The sequence below is a fragment of the Dictyostelium purpureum genome, assembly GCF_000190715.1.
Source record: "Dictyostelium purpureum unplaced genomic scaffold DICPUscaffold_66, whole genome shotgun sequence".
NCBI classification, from domain to species: domain Eukaryota; phylum Evosea; class Eumycetozoa; order Dictyosteliales; family Dictyosteliaceae; genus Dictyostelium; species Dictyostelium purpureum.
Genome location: NW_003519403.1, coordinates 66,134 through 85,985, shown reverse-complemented (window position 1 = coordinate 85,985; position 19,852 = coordinate 66,134). Strand labels below are relative to the sequence as shown.

The 19,852-nt window shown below is 26.6% G+C and overlaps 5 protein-coding genes across 5 annotated transcripts; 4 read left to right on the top strand and 1 right to left on the bottom strand.

Annotated features, from left to right (window-relative positions):
- Positions 1 to 178: 178 nt before the first annotated feature.
- On the top strand, positions 179 to 1,364 carry DICPUDRAFT_54180 (uncharacterized protein; the record flags this gene model as incomplete). The annotated part of the gene is made up of 1 exon (XM_003286267.1): positions 179 to 1,364. One exon carries the CDS (start codon positions 179 to 181, stop codon positions 1,301 to 1,303), a length of 1,125 nt encoding a protein of 374 aa, XP_003286315.1. The 3' UTR covers positions 1,304 to 1,364.
- Positions 1,365 to 6,828: 5,464 nt separating this feature from the next.
- On the top strand, positions 6,829 to 7,089 carry DICPUDRAFT_22710 (uncharacterized protein; the record flags this gene model as incomplete). Its single annotated transcript, XM_003286266.1, has 1 exon — positions 6,829 to 7,089. A coding segment is annotated over one exon (261 nt), but the record flags the coding sequence as incomplete, so codon positions are not given.
- A 1,249-nt stretch (positions 7,090 to 8,338) lies between these two features.
- Positions 8,339 to 8,930, top strand: DICPUDRAFT_77196 (uncharacterized protein; the record flags this gene model as incomplete). The annotated part of the gene is made up of 3 exons (XM_003286265.1): positions 8,339 to 8,382; positions 8,476 to 8,708; positions 8,842 to 8,930. 3 exons carry the CDS (start codon positions 8,339 to 8,341, stop codon positions 8,928 to 8,930), a joined length of 366 nt encoding a protein of 121 aa, XP_003286313.1.
- Positions 8,931 to 9,570: 640 nt separating this feature from the next.
- Positions 9,571 to 9,723, bottom strand: DICPUDRAFT_150268 (uncharacterized protein; the record flags this gene model as incomplete). Its single annotated transcript, XM_003286244.1, has 1 exon — positions 9,571 to 9,723. The coding sequence occupies one exon, from the start codon at positions 9,721 to 9,723 to the stop codon at positions 9,571 to 9,573; it is 153 nt and encodes a 50-aa protein (XP_003286292.1).
- Positions 9,724 to 12,452: 2,729 nt separating this feature from the next.
- On the top strand, positions 12,453 to 19,654 carry DICPUDRAFT_150267 (uncharacterized protein; the record flags this gene model as incomplete). Its single annotated transcript, XM_003286264.1, has 4 exons — positions 12,453 to 13,857; positions 14,110 to 14,256; positions 14,327 to 16,161; positions 16,226 to 19,654. The coding sequence occupies 4 exons, from the start codon at positions 12,453 to 12,455 to the stop codon at positions 19,652 to 19,654; spliced, it is 6,816 nt and encodes a 2,271-aa protein (XP_003286312.1).
- Between the last annotated feature and the right edge of the window lie 198 nt (positions 19,655 to 19,852).

The following is a 19,852-nucleotide window of genomic DNA, read 5'->3' as shown; positions in this document are numbered from 1 at the left end:
ATAAATAAATAATAAATAAATAAAATAAAATAAATAAAATAAATAAAAAAACATTATAAAAACATTATAAAAAATTAAAAATAAATATATAAAAAAAAAATTAAAAAAATTTTTGTTAAAGAAAAAAAAAATGGAGAATAAATATTATATTGATAGTAATATAGATAATAATAGTAATATGAATAATAATAATCAAAATAATCAAAATAATCAAAATAATCAAAATAATCAAAATAATCAAAATAATCAAAATAATCAGAATAATCAAAATAATCAAAATAAAAATACATATAAATATAATATTAAAAAATTTAATTATATAAATGAAGACGATAAACCTTTATTTTATAATTATGATTTTAGAAAAAGAAATAAATATTCATTTTATGTATTGGATTGGTTATGTGTTTTAATAGTATTGGTTATTGGTGGTATATTGTTTTTAAAAGTTAAAGTTAGAGGAAGATTATTTAGATTAAACGATGAAAGTATATCATATCCACTTTTGGATGAATTGGTACCAATGCATTCACTTATCCCAATTATTATATTGGTTCCAGTCGGTTTAATGGTTATCATCAGTCTTGTAATCAAAAGAAATAGAAAAGATTTTCATCATGCAATTTTAGGTTTGGCACAGGCAATTACACTAACTTTATTATTGGTATCAAGCTTCAAATGTTTTATTGGTGGATTGCGTCCAAACTTTTTATCAATTTGCAAACCAACACCAGAATCAATTGCTGCAGCCACTCCTGTAGGCTATGGTGGTATTTATTATGATAGTACAGTCTGTACCGCTTCAGATTACGACATTAACGATGCTTTAAGTGCCTACCCATCCGGTCATGCAGCTATATCCGCTACTTCTCTTGGTTATCTAGCTATCTATTTAAATTCAAAATTCAAAACATTCCATGGCCGTGGTCATCTTTTTATTTATATCTCAGTTTGTGGTTGTACTATTGGCGCCGGTTTAATAGGTGTCTCCAGAATTGCTGATTACCGTCACACCTTTTTAAATGTTTTGGCTGGTTGGATTATTGGTATATGTATTGCATTCTCAATGTACAGGTTAAACTATCTATCGGTATTTGGTGATGATAATCATATTCCAATCGCTAAACATTGGAAACATATTTGGAGACATCAAGACTCTACAAATATTGTGGATGACAACTATGACGATGATGGTAAAAAAAGCTGTAGTGATATCATTAGCCTAGAGGAAAGTTGCGATTTTGAATCTTTAAACCACGGAAATAGATCTCCAAATAGTGTACCATTAAAAGAGGTTAGATAAAAACCAATTTTTAAAAGAAATTTTTTAAAAAAATAACAAATAAAGTACAATGTATATTAGTAATAACATCTTTGCAATCAATTTTGTAATTTTTTTTTTTGTTTAAAAAAAAGTTTATTAAAATATTCAAAATTTATAATTATTTTTTAAGTCAATAAATAGGAAGTTAAGATTTATTATTTAATTTTGTATTTTAATAAAAATTTATTGAAAAATTTAGTTTATTTATTGACTTAAAAAAATAATTATAAATTTATTGTTTGTATAAACTAAATTTTTTTTTTGTTTTATCTGTTAGACTCTATAGAGTCTACATGTTAAGGTTGTGCTTCCTGTATTTTTGATGGTTAGTGGAGCACCATATAAATGACGTATGACATTTTCACCATCTGTAATTGTATGGCTTTCTAGCGAAATCCTATCAGTGACAAATTCAAAAATACCAACACCACCATTTTTTACTATAACTTCAATATTTGTTTTTGTATCTTCACTGGTTTGCTAAAATTATGTAAGTTTATTATTTAAAATTATATTTAGAAATATATAGAGAATTTAATACCTACAATACCACTTTGTGATTGATTTGGTTCTGATTAAAAAGAAAAAAATTAGAAAAATTTCACCCTAAAATTTTTTTAAATATTTTTTTTTAAACACTTTTTTTTATTTTACAGTGGGTGTTGAAAAACAAACTAAGTTGATAATTGTTATGGACAATCATCTACAAATCTTCTGCTTGTTTTGTCTTTTTTTTATCTATGTGTAATGTAGGTACAAATCTATTAGTTATTTAAAGTAAATAATATTTATTAAAGTAATAAAACGATAATTATTTAAGTTATGAATATTATGTATTTTAAATAACTAATAGATTTGTACCTACATTACACTTTTTTTTTTTCCACACATATTATCTAGTTGTATCGAGGCCCGGGTCGAAACAAAAAGAAATTGTTGAATCACGAATAGATAATTTAGTAGAACAATAATAGTTTATAATAATATTTTTTTTTTAACATAATAATAATAGTAATAATTAATAACAATTAATAGTAATAAGTAATAAGTAATACTTAATAATAATCAATAATAATAAAAAATGATGAAAACAAACAGAACCGTTGATGGAGTACTTAGCGAAAATATCTCTTTAAAAGAGGAGAATAAAAAACTTTTAATGGATTTGGCTGAATTAAAACGTATAGTCGAAGATAAAATATCTCTTTTAGCCACATCTGAAGCAATGCGTAAGGAAGAGAAGGAAAAGAGTCAGAGAGACACATTTATCCGTATTGATTTAGAAAGCGAAATTGCAGTTCTCAAAAAGAACTCAGAAAGACGTGAGAAGAAGCTCGCAGAATTAAGTGACGAAAATGCAGAGTTAAAATACGTGATAATCGATAATGAAAGAGATATAAAAAGCCTAGAAAGCAGGGTAAACCAACTAAGCAAGTCTAGAGAGGACCAAAAAGTTAGTGAAAACGTTGTGGTAGTAGAAAACCAAGTCAACAAGACTATTAGCCGTATGAAGCTGAAGAACGACGATATTGATGATATTTGTAATATCATTTGCAACAGCACAGTCGAGAAATATGGTGAACGTGCTTGGTTCCATTTAAATAATTATGGCTACAGCAAAATCGAAGAGAAACTCGAACAACTAACCCAAGTAGTATTTTATAATAAAGAAAGTTGTATCAAGTTTAGAGATATCACTAGAGAATATATTGTTAACAATGGAGGTCAAATGGAATGGAACGGTTACGTCAGATATATGAAGGATCACGACAACAAGGCAGAGCGTGAAAATAAGTTAAGAATGAGTTTGAAGGAGGCCAAGGGAAAGATTAGTATTTATGGAGAGAATCTAGGGTCTTATTGCAGCTTGTTCTTGGAGAATAGAATGGTTTGGGAAAACTACACCGACCATCAAAGGATCGCTGAACTCAAGGTCGACCTACCTAATTTTATCACAACACAATTTGTTGATAAATATAATAAAACAATTACAAAGGGTAATACGAAATCGATCGAGGAATGGGTCAAAGTGTTAAGGGACATTGGTGAGGTAACTTACAAAAATTATTTAGATAAGAAGGAGAGAGAACAGAAGGTTACACCAAGGGTCAAAGAATTTAACAGTGTTAAAGTACAAAATGCTGTAGAGAAATCAGATAAACCAACTGATGAAGAAAAGGTTAGAAAACCATTTGTTAAGGGGAGGCTCACATGCTTTTACTGCAAGAAAGAGGGACATGTCAGAAACAGTTGTCCAGATCTCGCCAAATAATATATTGGTACCGATAGGTATGCAGAAGCCTACAAGTTTTGCAATGGGTGTGCGTATAGGTAAATATTATTTACGTGCATTGATAGATACTGGTTGTAACGTCAGTTTGTTAAACAACAAGTATTGTTATGGGTTGAAAAGTTTTGTAAAAGATATTAAGGTCAGGTATCCAATTGGTGATGTTTATAGAGAAGACGTTGCTAAGAAGAGTGTGGAGGCTACTGTTCAGTTTAAAACATTGGATGGAAAAATGTCAACCGATATGAAGTTTTATGCAATTAACATGGAACATGATATGGTAATCGGGTTGGATTTTTTGGTAGATTCGGTACAGTCGTTACGTATTGAAGATCCTCACATTATCAAAATATTTAAGGATGCAGATAATAATAAATTAGCTCATAAAGTTAAATTAACCTTATTCGAAAAGGATAAGAAGGTCGTTGATAATCATTCGAAGGTGGTAGCCAGTGGTAGTTTTAAAGATCTACAGGTGAATGGTAGAATGTTAATGTCGATGAAGACGTTAAGGATAACCGTAATGAAAGGTGCGGTTGTTAACGACAAAGTAAGTGATCATGTTGAAAAAACTGATAAAGTAGTTAGTGAAGTAGCAGCTAGCAAGGAGGTCCCAAAAGTAGTGGATGAATTAAACAAAGAACAGCTGGATGCGAAAGTTAAAGAATACACGGATTGGATAAATAATAAGTTCAAGGATGTTTTGGTGGAATCATTACCAAATTTCACACCTCCAGTCAGACCAGGGTTAGATATGCGTATTAAGGTCAAGGAGAACAGTCAGCCAGTCAAAGTTAACTACGGTAAAAGGTCACAACAAGAAGAAGATAACATCTTCAAGAAAGTAAAAGAGTTATTGGATGGAGGGATTATCGAAGAGAGTACGTCAGCCAATAGCACATCAGCGTTTTTAGCAAAGGGGGATAGATTAGTTTTCGACTACAGGTTAAAGAACAACCAAACTGTAGAATTTCAATACCCAATGCCTAATGCGGATGAACTTTTATATAAAACGAGAAATGCTAAATACATTTCTAAATTAGATTGGAAATCTGGGTTCCATCAATTGTTATTACATCCAGACGATCGTCATCATACAGCATTTAGAGCCGGTGGTAAATTGTATCAATTCACTAGAGCTCCATTTGGTTTGAAGAACTCTCCAGCGTATTTTAATAAGTTCGCTCAATCAGTTTTGGAAGGGTTTGAAAAGTTTTTAGCTATTTACGTGGATGACATTGTTATTTATTCGGATACGATAGAGGAACATATGGAACATATTAAATTGGTTTTGGAAAGATGCAGAAATAGCAAGGTCTATTTAAACAGTAAGAAGTGTCAATTCTTTTGTATTGAAGTAGAGTTTTTAGGTCATGTTATTAGTGCGGAAGGTATTAAAGTAAGAGATTCGAAGATAGCAGCCATTCAGGAGTATCCTATTCCTGCTACAATTGGTGAAGTTAGAAGCTTCTTAGGTTTGTGTAATTATTATAGACGGTTTATTCCTAGTTATACAGAACTTACTGCAGGTCTTACATCCATTACGTCAGGTAAGAATTATACCAAGTTAAAGCTTTCAGATAAGATTATAGACGATATCGAGAAATTAAAGTTGGCTTTAGCGTCGTCCAAATTGTTGATCAAACCAGATCCAAAGAAGACTTTCCATGTCTATATTGATGCAAGCGATGTTGGTACCGGTTGCATGATCACTCAGTTCGACAGTGATAATAATGAACGTCCAGTATTGTACGACTCGAAGAAATTTAATAGTTTTCAGAAATCATATACAACTACCGATAGAGAATTATTAGCGTTAATCAATGTATTGAAAAAATTTGATTATTTATTGTTAGGTAATAAATTTATAGTTTACTCGGATCATCTTAATTTAGCTCATTATCAAACTAAACAAGAGACACCTAAAAGGTTAATTAGATGGTTAGACTTAATCAGTATGTTCAGTTACGAGTTAGTACACATCGAGGGTAAGAAGAATATTGCAGCAGATTTTCTCAGTCGTAACGCCAAATTTTATTATGATTGGGACGATGGGTTTTTAGATCAAGTTAAGGAATCGTATGAAGTTGCGGATGAATACAGTAAGAAATGGTTAGAGACAGCAAAATTAAGAAATGATATGTTGGAAAAAGATGGTTTATTATACTTAATTGATGCTACAACAGATTCAAGAAGACTAGTTTTAGTGGACAAAGCTCAAATTACTAAAATTTTAGACGAAGGTCATCTTTCTAATTATGCAGGTCATCCAGGAGTATATAGACTCACAGCACGAATCAGACCAAGTTTTTATTTTCCCAAGTTTTGGAAACGTGTTAAAGCTTATGTAGCCGCTTGTCCAGAATGTCAAAAGGTTAGAATCGAAAGGGAGAAGCATGGTTTACTAAATCCGTTACCAATACCTGCTAGACCTTGGAATGATGTTACGATGGATTTTCTCTCATTACCTACAACTCAAGATGGTAATGATTATTTGTTTGTAGTCGTGGATAGACTTAGTAAAATGGTCAAGTTAATACCTTGTAAGAAGACAATTACCGCTAGTCAAGTAAGCAAGTTGTTTTGGGATAATATCGTTTGTTCATATGGATTACCACTCACTATTGTTTGCGACAATGATAAACTATTCACAACCGAATTATGGGGCGAATTAATTAAAGAAACCGGAATGGTATTAAAAACCACAGCACCAGGTAGAGCTCAAGCAGACGGCCAAACTGAAAGAGTTAACAGAACCTTATTAGATATATTAAGAAAAAGTGGTCAAAAGATGGTTAATTGGGATAGGGAAATTAAGAGTACCGAGTTTGCAATTAATAGTACAGTCAACACATCAACACAGAAAACACCAATGAGCGTAGTTTATGGTTACGAAGCAAGAGTACCATTAAATATTAATACAGTATATAATGTCAGTTATACAGAAGGATTACAGGTATTTAGACAGGTTGCTCAAGATAATATGGTTGATGCACAGATTGAACAGGCTATTCAATACAATAAAGACAAAGAGGATATTGAATATGAAGTAGGTGATTGGGTATGGGTGAAAAGAAGTAAATTGGATACATTTAAATTGGAAATAGACAAAGATAAGTTACTTTCAAGATATTGTGGTCCATTTAGAGTAATTGAAGGAAAAACTCAACTAAATTACAAAATCAGATTGTTGGATAGAGCTAATGGCGTCAGAGTAGTTCATGTCAATGATATTAAACCATTCATTGAAGAAGATAGAAACTTATTCGTAGATAGAGGACGTAAAACTCAAATCCCTGTGGTAGAAGAAATAGACACAATCGTTAATAAGAGAAATAGAGTATATGGTAAAGGGTCAAGAATCGAATATTTAATCCGTTACAAGAATGCTGGTGAAGATAACGATGTATGGGTTCCACAGCACTACTTAGAAGATTGTCCTATGTTAGTACGTCAATTTGAAGATGAGCTTGCAAAAACAGTTCCAGTTGAGAATAATTTTTTAGCACACCAGAAGAGACTTAATAAACAAGTTTAACACGATAATCAACTCTTCCACAAACATAAAAAAAAAAAAAAAAAAAAAAAAATTTCATTTAATTTTGGGAATCTTGTCAAGAAAGGGGATATGTAATGTAATCACTGCTTATTATATATCATTTTAGTTAATAATTCAAGATAAGAATCATTTTATATATCAAACACATTAATCAACGAAGTTTAAATACTTTTTATAATTTAAATCAAATAATTAAAATTATAAAAATATTTAAAATAATTTTTCAAAAATTAAAAATTTAAAAATTTTAAAAAAATAAAAATAAAATAGTTTTTCGGTTTTAGTTCGAAAATACATAATATTCATAACTTAAATAATTATCGTTTTATTACTTTAATAAATATTATTTACTTTAAATAACTAATAGATTTGTACCTACATTACATATGCTCCCAAATTGGACCATTTCCTCGTGCATATTACATCACACGGAAGATTTTTATAAAAAAAGATTGTTGTCTGAGGGATTCGAACCCTCGCATCAATGATATTGCAGCCTTAATGCAACCCCTTAGACCAACTCGGGCAAAACAACATTAATATGTTGATTTAGAATAATGACCCCCATAAGGTTTGAAAAAATAAAGTAGGAGTTCAAAAGGGAAATTTCTTAATTTATACATGTATTAATGTGAAGTTGGTCACCTCGCTCCTTAGTTTTGCATATTGCACTTTATTACATTGCATTAAAAAAAATTTACGGCTAGTTTTATAAATGTAATAACTGAACTACATATAAAAAACTTTTTTTTTTTTAAAAATAAAAAAAAAATTTATATTTTTTAAAAAAACTCTCACTACCACCAAATTTTAAACAGAAACCCCTTTTTTAATTTAATAATAAAATTTTTTTTTTATTTTTTTATATTTTTTATTATATTTTTTTAAATTCAATTATTAATATTTTCAATTACTCTATATAAAATAAAAAATAATATAAATTAATTCAAGCAACAAACAAATAGGTAATTGTATGTATATATAATATGTGAAAAAATAAATCCTAATGAATTTTTCCCTTTTCATATAGTCATAAACTTTATTTTGTTTATTTTTGTTTTTTGTAAATAGTTTTATAAATAACCCTGTACATTAAAAAATACATCTCATAAACTTTATTTTTTTTATTTTTTACACACCAATTTAAATAATAATAAAATAAAAAATGGGATATGGTATAGTAGCTTTTGTACTTTTTGTTGTTTCCTTGTGCAGATATTTATATCTTAAATCACATTTAAAGGACACCAATAACAACTCCAAAACTTTCAACGATTTCCAACATGATTCTTTATTTTAAAGAATACCTAATCCAAACAAATCACAACCATCAACCATTACAAATAGTTCAGAGAAAGTAGTAATAATTGAAAGTTATCCAATGGTGCCGAGAATTTGGGAAAATTTAAATTATTCAGGTTATTTAAAGTTTAGACCATATATTGCTAATATGAAATATATTTCAATTTACCTATTATATTTAGTGGTTTCATTTTTACCTTATTATAGTATCAATTATTTCGATTTCTATAATGGTAAGTAATAAATTAAAATAATTTTATATTTAAATATAAAATCACCCAAATTATTAACTTTTTTTATTATTTTTATTTTAATATCAAAAATGAAATCAATTTTATATTTCAACACCATTAAAATTAAATTTAGATCAATTAAATTCAATTTCGCCGATCCAAAATAATTTACAACCATTGGATGGTTTTATTTCATTATATGATCAATTAATGAAAGATTGAGAATTAGTATCCTCCACTTACACTCCAGGTACATCATGGATTAGTCAGGTATCAACAAACAATAATTTACAACCATCGGATGGTTCTATTTCATTATATGATCAATTAATGAAATTTAGTTTAAATTTTTATCAAGAACTAAACCAGGAGATATAATAATCGATGATCACTTATCAATATCATCAGATTCATCTTCAATAGTTTGGGATACTTTCCTTAAATTCAAAATTAGTGTAAAAGGTGTAAAAGTTCCATGCAAATTGTAGTAAATGTCCAAAATCTGCTTTTGATTCGAATTCTTTTAAACATTTTTAATCAGTGGTTTATGATATGTAATCAGCATCAGTGTTAGGATTTGAATTAGCATTGGGATTATGATTAGCATCAGCTTTAGCATTAAGATTAACATTTGGATTAGTATCAGCATCAACAACAATATCATATTATTATAATGTAATAATAAACAATAGTAATATTCAATAGTAATAACAATAGTAATAATAATAATAATCATTTTTTCTTTAAATAAATAAAAATTTTGAATTTTTTTTATAACAATTCAAAAGGATAATAATTTTTAAAAAAGAAAAAATAGTATAAATTTATATATAACAATTAAAGAATTTTTAAGATTTGCATTTTATTGTTCTTTAACTCCATTATTTTCAACTCCTGTTCTTTTGACTTTGCATATGATATGATACAGCTCCCGAATGAATGTGTAAATTTTGATGTTATATGAATTTGGCATACGTACGTGTGGTACTGGGAAAGTTGTTGGTAAAGCTTCCATTTTCTCCTTTTATATAATCTGTCACCTATAGTTGCAAAGTTTTCTAATATCATGAAGTCTTTTTATCTGATGTTGTCTGTTATTTTATTAGCTTTTGTGACAGATTGTTTTTATTTTTTCATAAAAAAAAAACCAATGAGAAAATTTTTTTGATTTGTAATGAATCGATAGTCTATATCTTTAAGTAAAAATGTATTTTATAACTGCTTTTTAATAACTGCCAATTCCAGTATTTTGTAACTGCTTTTTAAATAATAACTACCAATGCCAGTATTTCAACTACTTAAGAATTAGCTTCTAGAACTAATCCCATTCAGTATAAATACATCAAGTCCTCAGTCTAAAACTTTAGAGTTTCTTAGTTAGTTTATTTTAGTAAGTTATATATATATATGTTTAAACAAGTAATAAAGATAAATAACAAATAAAGTATATTTCAGTGTTCTCATAATTGTTTTAAGTGTTTTTAAGTAATTTAAGTGCTTTAGTGTTTATTATTTAGTTTGTGTTAATATATTTTATTGCGTCTCCATAAGTGTTTATTTTAGAGTTTATTATATTTTCGTTAAGTATTTTAGTTGTGTAACTTCATAATCATATACCTTTTCATTACAGATGTAATGAAGCTCTATACAGCTTACTAATAATTAAGTATATATATATGTAAAATAAGTATAACAAATAAACAACAAATAACAAATATTATATGTGTAATGAAATTGTAGTTTATTTAATAATATAGAATAAAAAAACCTCTGAAGTTTTAGACTGAGGACTTGAGGTATTTATACTGAATGAAATTGGTTCTAGAAGCTAATTCTTAAGTTATTTGGAAACACTGGAATTGGTAGTTACTAAGGGGGCAGTTATACTACACAGATTCATTATATTTATAATGATACCTCATAAAGATAATGAAAGTTTTCAAATAATAATTCTTAAAATAGTAATAAGAAGTTTTATAATAATATCTCTTAAAATAGTAATAATAAGTTTTATAATAATATCTCTTAAAATAGTAATAATTTTCCATTTATAATATATTTAGTTGAAATTGTCACATGTTTAACATATATATATACATTCATGTCAACTTGTTTATGATAGTATAAATACTTCAGTAATAATTCTTTATTTATGACTTATATATAAAATATTAACTTCTAATAACAATAACAATAAATAATATAATAACTAAAATACTTAAATAAAGGTTTCTAAACTATATTTCTATTATAACTATATTTCTTTATTAAACTTAGTAATATTCCTGTAACTCCGAGTGGAGCTCTAACTGTAACGATCTTTCAGATAGGGGTTCCATTGTAATATAACTGTTGTTATATTTAAGAATTCTAATATAATGAATTAATTACTAAACAAAATGTATTATAAACTAAATGTAATTAATTATAATAATAATAAAACACAAAATAAAGATAAAATAAAATATAATAAAACCAAAATAAATATATAAAAATATTTAAAAATTATATTTTAAAAAATAACTAATCTTTATTAAAACTAAAAATTACTAATTATTATTATTTATAAATTCTATAACTAAACTATTACTTATTACTTTCTCTATATTATTCTCTCTCTTATTCTCTGACTAAAAATTATTTTTGAATTTTAATTTATACTGAAAAATATTATTTTTAAAAAATTAAAATTAATTTGAAAAAAATATTTAATTTTAAAATGTGTTTACAATTGATGATAAATATAAAATAATAGATGTGTGATTATTTAAATTAAAAATGTGTCTAAATTTTATGATAATTATAAAATAATATATGTTTGTCTTTTTCTAATAAATGTGATATATGTTTATGATTATTATAATAAATTTGAATTGATTTTAGAATTGTTATTATTTCACACCATGTGATATAATAACAATTATAAAATCAATACCAATTTACAATAATAATTATAAACGAATATCACATTTATCAGATATAAACACACATTCATTATTTTATAATCAATGTCAAATTTTAACACATTTAAAATAATATTTTTCAGTATAAATTAAAATTCAAAAATAATTTTTAGTCAGAGAAAATAATATAGAGAAAGTAATAAGTAATAGTTTAGTTATAGAATTTATAAATAATAATAATTAGTAATTTTTAGTTTTAATAAAGATTAGTTATTTTTTAAAATATAATTTTTAAATATTTTTATATATTTATTTTGGTTTTATTATATTTTATTTTATCTTTATTTTGTGTTTTATTATTATTATAATTAATTACATTTAGTTTATAATACATTTTGTTTAGTAATTAATTCATTATATTAGAGTTCTTAAATATAACAACAGTTATATTACATCCATCACATATTAATGTTGTTTTGCCCGAGTTGGTCTAAGGGGTTGCATTAAGGCTGCAATATCATTGATGCGAGGGTTCGAATCCCTCAGACAACAATCTTTTTTTATAAAAATCTTCCGTGTGATGTAATCTAATGCTATGAAGTTACCCTTTTTCCCAAGTGGCATTACAGTCTCTTAAAACACCATGAAATGTAAATCTGCACTAATTTTATAAATTACAATAATAAAAATAAAATTTTTTCACTTTTTTTTCATTTTTTTTTTAAAATTAAAATTTTTTTTTTTTTTTTGATTATTTTTCGTCATGTTTTTTCAATGGCATATTAAAAAAGATAATAAACCTTAAATAATAAATGTTTTTTTTTACAAATATAAAAGGAAAATGTGTAGCAACAATAATAATATTTTTAATATAGTTTTTAATGATGTAACAATAAATGAAATATTACAAAATATTATTCAATTAAAAGAAAAAGATGAAACAAATAAAAGTGAATTAGAAATATTATATAATATCATAAAAAGAGAACAGAGGATATTGGAGATCAAATATAAAGTATTATGTAAAGACCAACTATACTATGTCTTTAAATCTGGCGAAATCAAGAAAAAAATAATAGATTTCAAGTTTATTGAAGAAATTGGCAGAGTTATCCAAACCGACAGGTTAGAGAATTTACTTGAAAATAAAAGTATCACCAAATCCCAAAGATTCCACTATATTGCAAAGTTAACCACATTCCAAAATCAAAATCAAATAACAGTTAATAGTTTTATAAATGGTGTATACTCTCAATCATTGCAACATTTTACATATGACGGCCTAACAGTTGAAGAACCTAAAATCGGCAATCACAGCTCCATTTCCTCATTTTTAAAGTATCAGTTCGAAAAAATCAACAAGGCATTGGTTCAAGATAATTCTGTTGACTTTTTTAGTGTTATTTTCAAGAGTACAAATATCGATCAAGTTCTAGAAAACATTAGTGATCTGACAACCACTGATAATGTGAATAAAGAACAATTAGAATCATTATATAATATAATCAAAAGAGAAAGAGATCTCTTAGAAAAGAAACTAACATCGATTCAAAATGATAGAATAACATCAATTATGGAAGAATCAGTAAAGAGTAATATATTTCTATTTAGTTTTGTCGAAGAAATCGGGAGGCAAGTTCAAAAGGATAAACTTAATTCGATCGATTTAGAACATAAAGCCTCTTTTTCAAAAAAGCTTTCAGAATTTCAAAATAAGAACCAAATAACTCCATTCAAATTTATTAGAGGTGAATATTCTCAATCATTACAAGAATTAACAATTAATAATTTAACTATTGAAGAACCAAAGATTGGTAAAATCAGTATATCATCATTATTAAACCACTTATTTGACAAAGTTAACAGCTCAATTAATAAAACATTAAATAGTAATATTGATAATAATGGTGGTGATTGTAATAAAAATAATAATTTATCAAATAATACTAATAGTGATAATATTAATAAAGAAAAAAATATAAAATTAAAAAATAAAAACTCACCAAAATTATCAAATCCTTTACCTTTCATAAATGAAAAAAATAGAATATTGGGTTGTTTAATTGAAGCTATAGTCGAAACTACAGTGTCTACAGGTAAAATTTCAATCGTTAACTTTCCAAAAGATAATCCACAATTAAATTTGATCAAAGACATTGTTTTTGCTAATGGTTTCATTGTGGTCATTAAAAGTTTAATTAGCTATACTGATGAATGGTTTCAGTCTTTTATTCAAACAGATGTTGGTAATGAAAAAAAAAGGCTAATCAAAAGTTTACATTCAAGATTACTGGTTTCGATTGTATTGAATATAGAATACCAAAGAAGATTTTTAATGGATTCATTGGAGCCACATGGTTTAGATAAATTTACTGTTTTTACAAAACTCAGAGAATTAATCAAGCTTCAAAACAAAAGAGCCAAGATATTTAAAGATATTAAAGATTTTAGAGAATGTATTCAGTCAGTGAAGAGCTTGTTTCGTTTTCAAAATATAGAGGTTCAAAATAATGGAGGTAATATTTTAATAAAGATTCCAGAGTTGTCTTTGTTTGATAAAGAAGTTTCCGAACAGTTTTACAATACATTGACAGAGCTAAAAAAAATTACTGCACCATTACCTATCCCACAAACTAATATCAACTGTAAGCAATAGTAAAAACATATTAATTATTGGTTTATTTTTTATACTAACAAATCTATTTATTTTAATAGGTAAAAGTATTTCAACAATATTATCAAATCAGCAACCCGTTGTAAAAATTAATTTAATTGAACAGATTATAGATTCATTTATCAACTGTAATAATACCACCCAATTTATTTCCTGTTTAATCGAAATATATCAAACAAAATCTGATGTTTTAAGAACCCTAAAGACACTTTCAAAGCATGATGTTTTTATTAATTTAGTACTCAAGCATAAGAAAGATGGTGTCAATTTATTAAATCAATTACCACATGGATACGAACACAATAAAGAGATTGAAAAACTATTTGTAAAAATTAAGGTGGCCCTTCTTTTGCAAGTTTATTATCAAAACGATATACTTGGCGAAGTATATTACGTGAAAGACCATATAAAATCAAATCATCAACTCAAAAATGACATAAAGAAGATGAACAAGTCATTTCATTCAGAATCAAATCAATTACTACAAATGAACTTTAAAGATCTTTTAGACTATAGGACTTCATCCAATTTATTTAAACCATTCAAATATACAATTAAAGATACTGATGAACTTATAGAGGTACCAGAGTTGACTATATTCAGTAGAATATCAAGCTTATTTAATTATTTCTGGAGTAGGCTTAAAGAAATCACAAAAGAGCTGGTTGAAAGACCATTTCCATCACCCACATTATCACCTTCAACAACATCAACAGTAGCACCATTTTCACCAAATTATAGTGATGAAGAAGAACCAAATTATCAAGAAAATGAATATTACAGTTTATGTTATTCAGCAGTTTTAGAACAAGGGGGTTTTTTATTAGGTTCAAAAGAATTGAAAATAGCTAAGAGCTTAGTCAATATAAAGAAGTATAAAGAACAAGAAATTCTATATGTCATCAAAGCACAATCAACATTAAGAGGTTTAATTGGCAATCAATTCATTATTTGTTGTAATTCTGAGTGTGAAAATTTAGAAAAGTTATTAATTAAATTATATCTTTTATTATTATTTAATAATGAATTTCAATTAAGAAGTTTGAAACACTATTTTAGTAAAGAAGAAACTGAACAAAGATTTGATGAACTTGCACATCTACAAACAATGGCTCAAGAATCATTCTTCAATAATCCTTATAATTTCACTGACCCAGTCCAGAGTTTATTCCTTACCTTCAAAGATAAAATCTTGGTTTTCAATAGACCTACAATTTTGACAGAGTTTGAAAAAACCCTTGAGGAGTTTAAAAATATTGCTGGAAACAAGTTTAAAGGCTGTTCCGCCAACCCTATCAGACTCAATAGACAAGAGGAAATAATTAAATCGTGCATTAAAGAGTCTTTTAAGATTTCAAGCATTCTATACAATTTAAATCAAGTTAAAGTGGATATTCCATTTTTAGGTGTATTGAAAGAAATATACTCAGGCTATGATTTACACAAAGAAAAATCCTCTATTTTTATCAGCACTCAAAATGAAATAAAAAAGAAGTTTTCTCAATATAAAATACTACATGGAGCCATTATTTCATTAAGACTTTTAAATGTAGTAAATTTCATTCATCAAAAGAATACCATATCAAAAACGTTTTCAAATAATATATCAATACAAAGGTTCATCAATAAATTTGAAAAGTGTGCTAAAATTATTCCAATTAAAAGTTTAATAGGTGGGTCCTTTAATCAAAACTCGTATAAAACCATAGATGAATTTTCTTCAATTAAAATTCAAAGTATTCATCCATCAGTTGAAAAGTTAATCAAACATTTATTTTACGAAATTCATGTTTATATTTGCCAAATTAATTTAAGTGAAAGCAAACTTCAATCAATACCTCAATTAAAACATCAAATTAGAATGGAGGATTCAAATGTAAGTGCACACATTAATTTATAAAATTTTAATTGTTCAATTTTTATTAATAATATTCATTTAGGTTGGAAGTATTGTAGATTTAGTTTTAAAAACATCCCCACAAGCAATTCCTTTTCTCCAAACATCAGATAGTTTTATTAACCATCAAGATTATTTAGAATCACTAAAGATGTCGGTTATAGAAAATTTTTTAAGAAATATCCAATGTGCACTTTACGATTTTGATGAAAAACCATTTATTTGCCAACATGATGGAATACTTCAAAATCTACATCATCTTAATATGAACTCTATTGTTTCAATCAAGTCTATATCTAAAACTAGTGACTCTTTAAAGGTTTCTTTTAGAACTAATTTATCATCAAATGATGACGAATTAGTAGCCAATGACCTTGTATTATTTAAGCTATTTCAATCAAACTCAAGTATAAATTTTGTAATTGGAATTGTTGTTGAAAGTGATTATTTTACAAGATTCAAGAATGGTGAAAGAATTAATAACAATCCCCAACAAACTGTATCAGTTTTATTTAAGGTATCAAAAAATACTCAAGATTTTATTGACCAAATTTATACCTATTTCGATAGTGTTTCAGTAAATGAAAAACTTATATTCTATTCAAAAATTACAACCACAGTTACATTCCAAAGACAATTAGAGGCTCTTTCCTCCATTAAAGATAGTCCAATGTGTGATTTTATTATTTCCCCAACAAAAGAAAAAGATGCATCATTAAAACACAACAAGTATATTTTATCACCTTTATTAGCTAAACACTACATGAATGCTTTAAATGATCAACAAAGAAATGCAGTAGATCAATCTTTATTCTCTGAAGGCATTACATTAGTACATGGTCTAACCGGTACTGGAAAGACTCATTTGGTTCTTAATTTAATATCAATATTATTGGCTGTTAATCCAAATTTCAAGATTTTGGTATGTGCTCCATCTCATGGATCTGTAGATGAAATATCAAGACGATTAATGAAGTCTAAATTTTATAGCAACAACATGGAGCAATATTCACCAGTTATTACTAGAATAGGTAGTTTAGAAAACATTTCAAAAGATATACACCCAATTTGTCTACTTGGCAAGGAGTCTAAAATTAGAGCCAATACATTAAAAAACACAAATATTTGTTTGTCGACATTATCTGCAAGTGCAATGGATTTTAGAAGAAATCATTTTATTCCATCTATTATTATTATTGATGATGCAACACAATCATGCGAAATATCTACCATCATTCCTTTGGCCTCTAGTTCAAATGTTAAAAAGCTAATACTTGTTGGTGATCCAGTACAATCATTACCAAAAATACTCTCTAAAGATTCAGTCGATAATGGAATTAATATATCATTATTTGAAAGATTATCAAAAGCCATAGATGTTCAAATATTAGATACCCAATATCGTATGCATCCATCAATATCTCATTTCTCATCTAAACATTTTTACTCTGGTAAATTAAAAGACTCTCCAAACTTAATACAAAACAATACATTATTTAATCAAGATCAAAAATATACCCCACTTGAATTTTATGATATTATCGACAGTCAAGAAGAAAAATGCTTTGGTTCGATAAAGAACGAATCAGAAATCGAAACGGTATTTAGAATTATCAAAAAACTAGTTCAAGATAATCCAAAACTCAAAGAATTAACAATTGGTATCATCACTCCATACAAATTACAAAGAAATGAGCTTATTTTATCAAAAAAATATTTCAACCAACCTATTGATATTGAAATTAATACAATTGATGGCTTTCATGGCGTTGAAAAAGATATTATTATCTTTTCATGTGTTAGAAGTGAACGACTGGGTTTCCTTAACGATAAAAGTCAAATTAATATTGCTATAACCCGTGCTAAATACGGCCTATTCATAATTGGTAATAAAAACTTATTAGAAAAAGATACTATTTGGAGTCAACTTATTAAATATATTTCAGAAATTGGTAAAATACAAACATATAATATTAAAGATATCAAAAACTTTTCAAAAGCAACAAAAGAATTTAATATTTTACATCAAGAGAGTTTAGCTACAGGTGAATTTTCACATTTCAAAACTAGAGAAGGTACCCGTAATCAAAACGAAGATTTCAATGAACAATATGATATAGAATTCAATGAAATTGACACTGACAGCGATGAAGATGATGATAATAAGTGGTATAGAGACGATACGAATTTTGGAGAAGATAATTATAAATTATTAAATAAAGAATTAGAACAAATAGGTGGCTATGGTAAAGAAATTCAAAATCAAATTATTTTATTATTGAATAACAACAATAATGAAAGTTTTATATCAAATTTTTCAAAACTACTTTTTCATTTAAATGATATAGATTTACAATCAGTGTTCAAAAATGAAATTATCAAAAAACTTAGAAAGCTAACTGATGAAATTAAATTGTATAAAATTCAGTTTAAAGAATATTCCATTAAAGCAATGCCACCTCTTTCAATTTCACAAAGATATCTAAATCAAATCGAAGCACTTTTAACAACATTAAAAGATACTAGAAGCGATATAAATAAACAAATTGGTTTTGAAAGATTAAAAAAACTATTAGAAAAAGAATTTACCACTGCAGATATTCAACTATATGGTTCATTTTTATATGGCTTGTCTCTCAAAGGAGGTGATTTAGACGTTTGCTTTACATTAAAGCAAATGGGAGATAGAGCTTTATTTTTACAAGTTAAAGATTTCCTGAATAATAGTAAAAAATACAAAATCATCGATCTTAGACTCTCGGCAACCATTCCAATTATTAGATTTTTAGAATTAAATACAGGCACTCAATTTGATATGTGCTTCAATCATGAAATCGGTATATATAAATCAAATTTAATTAAAGAATATAGCGATCTAGATCCACGTTGCAAGGAGTTAATTTTATTAGTTAAATATTGGGCACAACAAAAAGATATCAATGATGCCTCAAAAGGGACATTTTCATCATTTTGCCTCGTCCTAATGGTGATCCATTTCTTACAATATGGTATATATCCACCAATTTTACCCAATTTAGAAGCAGGCTCCAACAAAAAAGATCATTTAAAAGAAAATATTATCATAGAGGATCACCATGTCAGATACATCAATTCGAAACTTATCAGTTTTAATCCAAAGCTAAACAAATCCACAACAGCTCAGCTATTCTATCAATTTTTTAAATATTATCTTCAATTTAATTTTAATGATTTCGCAGTCAGTATCACCAAAGGTCCAACTAAAAAAGAAGATGTTTATATAGATAGACCGACAGGTAAAAAGAAAGTTAAACCGATCATTGTTCAAGATTTATTTTCATCAAAAATTTCAACTGCTGGTATAAAAACCAAAACCTTCAATATTATAATTACCGAAATATCTTTAATGGAGTTTAATTTAAGAGAAGGAAAACATGATTTGGATTTAATATTAGATTCAAACACTTCATTAATTTTAAATGATATTATCTAAAATAAATAAATAAAAAAATAAAAAAAAAAAGTCTTTTCATTTTATTATTAAAATTCACGCTCGAATGTGCGCAAAAATTATTGTTTATTTAAGTTGTGTGTGGATTTTTTTTTATTTTTTTTATTTTTTTTTAATTTTTTAATTTTTTTTTGTTTTTTTTTTTTTTTTTGTTTTTAATAAAATATTTTTTATTTTTTT